This window comes from Condylura cristata, unplaced genomic scaffold, assembly GCF_000260355.1.
Source record: "Condylura cristata isolate star-nosed mole 26May11 unplaced genomic scaffold, ConCri1.0 scaffold00009, whole genome shotgun sequence".
In the NCBI taxonomy this organism is placed as follows: domain Eukaryota; kingdom Metazoa; phylum Chordata; class Mammalia; order Eulipotyphla; family Talpidae; genus Condylura; species Condylura cristata.
In genome coordinates this window covers 27,983,325-27,993,392 of record NW_004567110.1, presented here as the reverse complement: position 1 = coordinate 27,993,392, position 10,068 = coordinate 27,983,325, and the positions used below count along the sequence as shown (strand labels likewise).

Here is a 10,068-nt window from a genome sequence, read left to right as displayed (position 1 = left end):
TTCCCCCCCCCTATCTTTTCTCTCTCCCCTCTGTCTTCTCTCTTTCTCCCTACACACACACACTCCCCTCTCCTTTCATGGTCCTTGCTCTCCACATTTACAAAGACTTCATGTAGATGTGCCTACTACATACATGGAGTACATACAAATACCCCTTGTGTGCATATGTAATTGTAGGCATATATATTATCTGAATGCATTCACATGACATAGGTGTGTGTTCAACACAAACACATACACAGATACACACACACACATGTATTCCACTTCCTCCCAAGTAGAACACTAGTGGAATACTGAAAAGTACACACACACATATACACACAACCTGGAGAATTAAAAGGTAAAGCCAGGCCCCCCTTTTAACTGTTATAAGTATCTTCTAGTTACTAATATCTCCCCCTCTTAATGGCTATGTTTCTCCAGTTGGAAATTGGCAGCAATCAGCTTTCCAAGTGCTGGGGAAAGATTTACTTGGAGAGATGAAAAGAAAGCATTTCCTCCTAAACACGGGCACCCACCACAGATAATGTGGCACTCCCTGCTTGGCAGAGGGCAGCACATTTTGAAGGAGCTTGTTTTCTTGGAAAATATAGTCATTGGGCAGGGAAGACAATAATATGACCAGGCTGGTAAAAGTGCTATTGTTCGAGGTAATAAGGTGTTAAGGGCAATGTTTTGCAAGTGGAGAGCATTTTCTAACCCTTTGAGAGCTGGGTGGGCAGAGAGATAAATGGCCTGAGGGGGAGGGAGGCCTGGCAGGACTGGCTGACCTATCTTTAGAGGTTTTTATGCTCTTTGCATTCCTGTACAATGTTAGTGGCAAAGGGCCCTGGAGATAGTCTGTCCCATCCCCTCACTCTCACCCAGGAGCAAGAACCACTTGCTCTAGAACCACTTGCTCTCCGGGCAAAGCAGGGGTGGAGCCAGCTTGGCTCTCGCAAGACTTCCAGGGGCCGGCCTCTTGCCTGTCTACACAACACCAGCCAGTTTCCATCCTTCTATGTGTCCAGGAGGAGAGAGAGCGAAGAGCCAGCTCATGGACTCTAATCCAGGCCAACTTGCATCCGGCCTTCATTTTCATTACTTATCTTTCGTAAGATGAGGATATGAGCCATGTCTCCCTCACTGGTCCTGTGGGCAGTGCCCTGAGGCCGCTGTCTCCTTCCTGGGGGGTTGCCCCATCTGTCACTCAGGATCCTAGATTTGGACTACTTTCCTTCTTTACTAGCTATTAATGTTCATTCTTCACCCACCCCTTTAGATCTTTATTCCCTCCCCTCTCCCTTTCACCACAGAAACCTTACTTTAGTTATCAGTGTCCAGTCGCTTATGATTGTTTTGCTTTACCAGTTCAACTACTTTGATTCCTTATTTATTCATACAAATCTTTGTTTTTCTTTGTTTTTTTAAAGGTTTATTTATTTATGCTTACAGAACAGGGGTACAGGCCAGAGGTATGTTGAGTGAGAGGCTTCACCAGAGACAGGGTGGGGAGCAGAACAGGCAGATCAACGAAGTACACTGCTGAGGGGAGCAGCGGGCAGGTCAGAGAGGTCTGCCACTCCATGTGGGTCAGCTCCCTGGCTGGGGATTGAACTCTTGCTGCAGTGGCTTTGGAGAGCTTCATAATGCGGTGCTTTAACCTGTTGTGCCACCAGGGAGAGCCCTGTCTTTCTTTTTTAAAAAATATTATATATATATATATATATGAGGGGAGCAGTAGGTGAGACAGGAGATATCTGCTGCGCACATCATTCTTCATTTTGTACATTTTTCATCTCGATTGTAATCCCTGTGGACTTCCCAACACCAGTTCATCTATTTGCCATCACCATAGTCCTGTGTGCTTTTCCTGCCTCAGTTTTGATCCTATTCCCCTTTCCACCCCTGTAGAATGTCTCTAATTTATAGCCATTTTTACTTTATTACAATTGCTTTTTTTTCTTTTTTCTGATTCAAGCAGGTAGTTTCCTTTTTTTCAAGCAGATTTATTTATACGTACAGAACTGGCATATAGGCCAGAGGTGCAGGAGCAGTGAGAGGATTCACCAGAGACAGAATGGGGAGCACTGTCTGATTGACAGAGTACATGACTGAGGGGAGCAGTGGGTGAGACAGGAGATATTTGCTGTGCCATGTGGGTCACCTCCCTGGCCTAAGATCTCACTTGCGCTGAAGGTGCAGTGACTAGCTTCGTAGTGCTGCATTTTAACATGTTGTGCCACCAGGGAAGGCCTTCAAGCAGATAATTTCTAAAGCACAGGCATCATCCACATTTTAAATCTAGTTTCATTGTTGAATAGAATTGAATAATGAATGTAACATGTTAAACATGATTTCCTGAGTTTGCTCCTCTTCAGGCCCCATGTATGGTATAATGAGAATCCAGAGGAAAGATGAAAGATGGTTAATGGAGGAATTGACTGAAAATTACTGTCCTCTGGTTGCCTTTATATTTTTATGACACTATAGAGAATGTATGTCTTGGCAAATATTTTATTAAAAAAAAGATTGAGGGCCCTCCCTGGTGGCGCAGCCGGTTAAAGCACAGCACTAAGAAGCTAAAGCCACTTCAGCATGAGTTCGATCCCTGCCCCGGAGGTGACCCACATGGCGCGGCAGACCTCTCCTGACCCGCTGCTCCCCTCAGCAGTGTGCTTCATCAGGTGGCCTGCTCCCCACACTGTCTATGGTGAATCCTCTCACTGCCCCTGCACCTATGGCTTGTACTCCAGTTATTATGCAAAATAAATAAGTCTTTAAATAAAAAAAATGGACTTTCTATTTGCAACATGTACTATTGGCATTTCTGGGGTAGCTCTATATCCTCTATATTATAAGAGGATGCAAAGACTGGGAGATCTAAGAGACATCTGCCCTTCAAAGGACCTGGGCAACTACCTTTCTTGAAACCACCAGAGAAACTTATTGTTTAGTTGTAAAGAGCAAGAGCTACTGCACTGGAAATCAGCTTTGGGGAACTTTATTGTTAATTGTTAATGCTAAATGCTTAAGAGCATCTCTTCTTAATCTCTTTGGTTATTTTTCCAGGTGAAACAGGAAAAAAGGTTGAAAGAGAGATGGAGAAAAAGAAAGTGAGTGGAGGAACTGAAACAAAAGAAGAAGAGACAGGAGAAGCTGTGGACCTTTCATCAGCCACATAGATAGGTATGGTGAGAGGCGGGTGATTGGACACAGTATGTCAGACTACAGAGGACAGAAAAGTGGTAGTGAAGCTTGTGGTTACAGATCTGATCTTTCAATATCTACATGTCTTATGCAAGGAAAGTGGTGATCATGTTCTTAATTACATTGTTCCATAAAACTACTAAGCTGTAAGCAGTTTCCTTAGCTTTTGAAAATAGTTATTCTTTCAAACTACAATAGCGAGAGCGAGAGACAGTAACTAAAGTCTAATGTCATTTAAGAGTGTGAGGCTGTTTTCTTCACTGTGGCAATGGATCCATTCAGTATAAAAAGGAAACCCTATGAAGAAAGTGCAAACCTTTAAGTGTCAGTGAATGCAGAAAGCAGTTAAGCACATTTTAGGGCGGTTATGATAATAAAGCCACACAGTTATGATAGAATAAGAATGAACAACGGGACAAGCTGTGCCTAGTTATTTCTTTACTATTGCAGACTTTAAAGCTGGTAGGCATCTTGGGAAGTGTGTTATCTAATTTTTTTCTCATCTTTAAGTCTGAGAGTAATTGTTTATTGTGGGATATTAACTATGTCAACAAATTCTTTTCAAAGGATGCAAACTCTGGTGCTGTAGCAAGATTAGGCACTTTCACCATGAAATAGTCCACATTTTCCATGTGCCATTTTGAATCAGCTGATTTTATAGTTAGGTGAGGTTTTCAAATGTTGTCCTTTTGACTGACATTACAGATATTTTAAAATAATTCATCTTTAGATGTCTTTCAGAAGTAACAAATAGCAAGAATTAAAATATAGTATTGTTGCCTATGTGGCATCTGTTCCTTGGACTCTATTATTTTTTAGATTATTATGCATTAGTATTAGTTTTTAGAGGTAGAAAGGAGCTAAGAAATCAACATTTTAGAAGTACTTATAATATTTTTTTAATGTTGAATGATGCATCACAGAGAGTCACTTTTCAAGAATTCTTTCAAAGTTATTAAGGGGTTTTTGGTAAATTTTTATATGTGAATAATGATGATACTAGCAAACCTGTCCGTCATTGGTGCATTGTGTTTATGCATATCAGGATAGACTTATATTCTAGACGTATTTGGTTTCTTCATCTTATTTGTAAATATATATATTTAAAATAACTGCTTGGCTAAATTAATGGGCTCTTTTACTTTAAATCCACACCTAAATGACTCTTTTACTTTAAATGGGTTCTATTACTTTAAATCTACGCTAAAATGACTAGGGTGACCTGTGATTAATTTCAAGGATCTAGGATAGAGAGAAGAACATACCATTTTAACTCTGATTTCAATATTGACTTATGTTTCTGACTTAAGAGTTGAAATAGACCATAAGAGAAGTCACTTGGGTAGATGACATCAACCTTCTGCAAGTTAAGAAGTGGAATTGAGATTTTATTGATAATAAAATGTATCTTTGAATTTAGTCATTTAGTTCCTTTAAGGGAACATGATAGGTGCATGATAAGTATTTGTTGAATCAGTGAATAAATTATGACATCCCATGTACATTTAATTCTTTTAAAAAGAATGCTTTTAAAATATGAATTTGCATAATACTAACACTTTCATGCCAAGGCTGCTTATATGATAGTTCCCCAAACATTTCTAGGTCAGCAAGTTATATAAATCAGGAACTGAATCAACATCTTTTCCTCTAAATTTTCTCATCTGAAGGTGTCATTCCTGACCAAAAGTTATTTTTATACAGCTATGTAGTAAGTAGAAAAATGGCAAAGCTTAGCATACAATATGATTACTTTTAAAAGTAGAATTTTCTTTTGTATTAAGAATGGAAATATTAGGACTCACTTAGCAGGCAGAAAGTCCATTCTCTTTTATGTGGCTTGTTTTAAAAAAAAATCTTCTAGGTATGTCAGTAAGATCTGTAGAGAACTTATTCTTGAAGGACCTTCCTCAAAAAACATAGTTGCAATTAAAAAGTTTTCCAATTGTTTAATTTTATTATTTCCCAACTACTTATTCTCAGAAAAATTTGGAAGCTTTTATAAATTTCTGATACTTTCTATTTTTTCTATTTTGTCTTTAGCATTTACTGTCATTGCTAAGACATTCTGAGACATTTTAAATTCTTTTTGATAAAATTAAGAAGTTTTTGATTCAAAGTCTATAAGGAAAATGAAAGTGGCCATAATGTTTAAATATTTCAAAGTTTAAACATTTCATCTAAATGACCTGTTAAGAAATCAAATTAATAAATGCATGTAGTAAACCTTAATGCATAAAGATATAAAATGGACAGAGAAACTCCTCCTTTCATCTCTTAGTTCTTCTGTTACAAGATAATAAAATTTCTTGTGTATTCTTCCTGGATATATATTAAAACATGTGGATATTTATAAATCTATGGTTTAAAACACATGGCAATTTATATACTTCTTACATTATGAAAAGGGCCTGTCAAACCACTATTCTATGTGAGGAGTTTTTTCTTTTGCCTAAGACTGAGAGTCTTAATTTAACAAAGCCCATTCTGATCTTGTCTACAAACTCTGAGAAGGGATTATCAGTTTTGCCCCTAAATTCAAATGGGAGTTCAGCAAAACACTTGGCTGTTCATAGTGAATGCATAGGAAAACTACCTTCGGCGCTGGAGTTTCTAACACTGGGGTATTGTGCAGGCACTTTGTACTCCCATTTGTGGTCTGTTAAGGTGATTTCAGCATTTTCTAAACCTAACTGGGAGAGAAATGGTGAACAAATGACTTGCCAGCTGGCCTCCCCAGTATGGAGTGAACATTTGCATTTACCAGCAGAGGGTACCAGTTGCAAATCTATGAAATAACCAGGTCTGACTCCAGAACTCTTGGCCAAAAGTGGAGCCAAATGCATTTGACCTCATTCATGTTCTCACTAGACTTTGGAATAAGAGCACCTAGGATACCTGATAATCTCTGAGCTGTTGAAGCACCTGTATCACTCTTAACAAATGCTTTATTTCAAACGTGGTCTTGAAATGTTTTTTGAAAGAAAATGGTTATTTCCTCCCACATTTAGCTAGTCAGAGAATATTGGCTGGTCCTGGTTAAATAATCCCAGTAGGACTTATAATTCTGCTCTTTTAGAAAACAATAGTTTAAGAGAACTCCTAACAAAGCATCTCATTTTTATAAAGATAATTTGGTTTCATGTTCTGAGTTGTGTTACACATGCTAGCAAAGTGAACATCATAAAGACATTCAAAGACTCCCACATATTTTTTTTAATTATTACAAAAGTTTATTTTTACATCATTTTGCACATTTTTTTTTCCATCTCGATTGTAATCCCCATGGGTTTCCCATCACCAAATCACCCGTGTGCCACCACCATAGTCCCATGCATTTCCCTCCCTTTCCCCCTCCCCCCGTTTTTGATCCCATTCCCCACTCCACCCCCACAAAATGTCTCTGGTTGTTCATTATTTTTGTTATTTTCTCGCCTGGTCCATTATACTCCTGCTATGATTGAAACCATCTGGTATTTTTCTTTCTCTTTCTGGCTTATCACACTAAGCATGATCTTTTCCAGCTCCATCCAAGTTGCTGCAGAAGACATGTGTTTCTCTTTTTTGGTTGCTGAGTAATATTCCATTGTATATATGTACCACATCTTTTTTATCCAGTCATCTACTTTTGGGCATTTGGGCTGCTTCCATGTTTTTCCAATTGTAAATAAAGCAGCAATAAACATGGGACTCCCACATATTTTTTTTTAAAGATTTATTTATTCATACAGAACTGGGGTACAGGCCAGAGATGCGGAGGGTGAGAGGATTCACCAGAGACAAAGTGGGGAGCAGAACAGGCAGATCGACGAAGTACACTGCTGAGGGGAGCAGCGGGCGGGTCAGGAGAGGTTTGCCACGCCATGTGGATCTCCTCCAGGGCAGGCGGGGATCGAACTCATGAGGAAGTGGCTTAAGCTTCTCAGTGCTGTGCTTTAACCTGCTGCGCCACCAGGGAGGGCCACTCCCACATATTTTTAAGATAACATGAGAATGATCCTCATCTTTGTCTCCTCTCACCAGATTCAAGGCATGGCTGTGTCTGAAGAGTTGAAAGCGTTGCTTACAAGATGTTTAATCTAAAACTGAAAGTTCTTCTTTCCAGAGCTTTAAAGTTGGTGTTTGATTAGAGTTTCAAGGTTTAATTACAGAAACAATCAGTGTAATTCCAGAGAGCTAACAGGTGTGAATTTTTCTTTTCAGTTCTTTGTACTATCAACAAATATTAGGGAACTTCTGGCATTACTAATTTGTAGGCATCTATGTCAGATTGGAGGCATTTTAGGTGAAAGGAATGCCACTCAGCAAACTGATTGGCGATATTTGAGTTACTGCACACTGACAACTATATCATTATTTCTGTGCCTGATGAAAGAAATCTCTAGATAGCAATAACTGTTGAGATTGGAAGAAGGGCCAATCCATATTACTTTTATCTAAATTATCCTTTTGGCTTAGTAATATTCTACTGACATGAATAAACATGTTACTCACATTCATATGTGGGGAGATATGTAAGCTTCACCAATTTCCAGAAAAAGAATTCTAAGAACTCCATTTGGAAGACTGTTTGCAAACCTGCCTCCTTTATTTCCTGGTAGAATATCGAGAGTTCTCAGATTTCTTCATACTAAGGTAACCGTTGCAAAAACTTTATTCAGGCTAAACCTATTTTTTTTAAAGATTTTATTTATTTATGCTTACAGAACTGGGGTAACGGCCGGAGGTGTGGTGGTGAGAGGATTCACTAGAGACAGAGGGGGGAACAGAACAGGCAGATGTACTGAAATACACTGCTGAGGGGAGCATTGGGCAGGTCAGGAGAGGTCTGCTGAGCCATGTGGGTCACCTCCCTGGCTGGGGATTGAACTCATGCTGCAGTGACTTTTGAGAGCTTCATAGTGCTTTAACCCATTGCACCACCAGGGAGAGCCCCTAAACTTAAACAGTAGTGCATTACTGGAGTCGATTTACATGATCCTGATTCTAAACACTTAAGAAACACAATGAAAAGAAAAGAGGTTTTCTCTTCTGGCTGTATTGTTGTAGGGTGACTGTGGAGAAGGAGTTTCAGCCCCAGAACCTTACAAGGAAGTCATGAAGCCCCTAGGTGAGTTTTTTAACATCATCATGTTCATAGCAGTTCCCTTCAAAGACAAATTAGCAGATGACCTCAGAGAGTCCTTACTTAGTTGATCAGTATGGATTTGCTTCAAGCTCTCTGGGTATCAGAGTTTTGTTAAGTTTTTTCTTTGATAAAGATAACTTTTTTTTGTCTAAATACTTGAATGTGGCACCAAATGATTATTTAGTTCAGTAGTCCCAAGGAATGATTTCTCTATTATTAAAACTTCAAGTTATTGGAAAAGTCATGACACATCTTTTCTGTTTTTCAAAGAAAAAATATGTTAGGACTTTTCTTTCGTCTTAGTGTAAGATGAATATATGTTCATTGTAGAAACTTCAGAAAATGTAAACTTTAAGAGGTGAAATATAACTACTACCCATATCTCAGTCCATCAGAAATCATATTGATGTTATGAGGGATGTTTTCTTTTAGTGTTTCAAAACAGCTTAGCCAAAGTACAATTAATAGTAGAATTTCGTGAACCACGGGCACAGCACTTAAGGCTGTCTCTCATTGAAATCTATTGGAGCTGTAATTGGTTATAGTGAGTTCCAATAATACCTGCTATACTAGTGCTCTGGAGAAAGCTACTATTCCTAATATATCGGCACTTATTTAGCAGACCACAATTTATGAGAGATAGATACATGATTGTTGGTATCTTAGGAGGAAGAAATACTAACCCTAAGTATTTTATTTGGAATTAACGTTAATATTTTTTAATTGCGGGCCCTCCTTGGTGGCGCAGTAGGTTAGAACACAGCACTATGAAGTTATTTGCAGCCACTACAGCATGATTTCACTCCCCAGCCAGGGAGGTGACCCACATGGCACGGCAGACCCCTCCTGACCCACCAGCTCCCCTCAGCAATGTCTTTCAGCACATCTGCCTGTTCTGCTCCCCACTCTGTTGCTGGTGAATCATCTCACTTCCACTCCTCTAGCTTATACCCCAGCACTGCATGCATAAATAAACAAATCTTTTAAAAAACATATTTTTTAATTGCTGACCAAATAGAGTGGGGAGATTGTAAGCTCTTTAGAGGGCAGAGAAAGTGTCCTAGAGGACTTAATATAAACTTGGCATCTATAAATATTTGTTGATAATAAATGCTTGTTATTTCTGTAACACCATTATGTATAACTTGTTAGTTCTATATAACCATGGTGGTTTCCTCACCACTGAATATAATTGGCGATGGGGGGAAAATGGCCGAACATTTTATGAAGTTATTTTTGTAATGCTGATTCAATGATTACAATTTTGATTGAACAAATATGTTATTCCAAATAATAAAGTGTTTCAGATTTTTCTTGGTATTGTAAAAAAAAAGATTTATTTATTTATGCATACAGAACTGGGGTACAAGCCAGAGGTGTAAGGGTGGTGAGAGGCTTCACCAGGGACAGAGTGGAGCAGAACAGGCAGACTGATGAAGTACACTGCTAAAGAGAGCAATGGGTGAGACAGGAGAGGTCTGCGGCACTATGTGTGCTACCTCCCTAGCCAAGGATCGAACTTGTGCTGAAGTGGCTTCATCCAACTCTGTAGTGCTGCGCTTTAACCCCTGCACCACCAGGGAAGGCCCAGATTTTTCTTGGTATTTTTATTGGAATTAATTACTTCTCATATTTGTCCTTTATGGAAAAAGAAAATCCTTCTTTAAATTGCACACTCCTTAAATTATAAAGGTAAGGAATAGACTGAGGCAGGGAAACATGAATCTCTGTTGAGAAATCTCTTGATC

At 38.9% G+C, this 10,068-nt stretch overlaps 1 protein-coding gene across 1 annotated transcript in view; it reads left to right on the top strand.

Moving 5' to 3' along the window:
- Window positions 1–3,224, top strand: part of ERICH5 (glutamate-rich 5) — a 19,696-nt gene extending 16,472 nt beyond the window's left edge. Inside the window, exon 4 of the mRNA XM_004680012.2 lies at window positions 3,055–3,224. Within this exon, the coding sequence (XP_004680069.2) occupies window positions 3,055–3,167 (113 nt within the window). The 3' untranslated portion in view covers window positions 3,168–3,224. The remainder of the gene's footprint in view (window positions 1–3,054) is intronic.
- The last annotated feature ends 6,844 nt before the right edge of the window (window positions 3,225–10,068 follow it).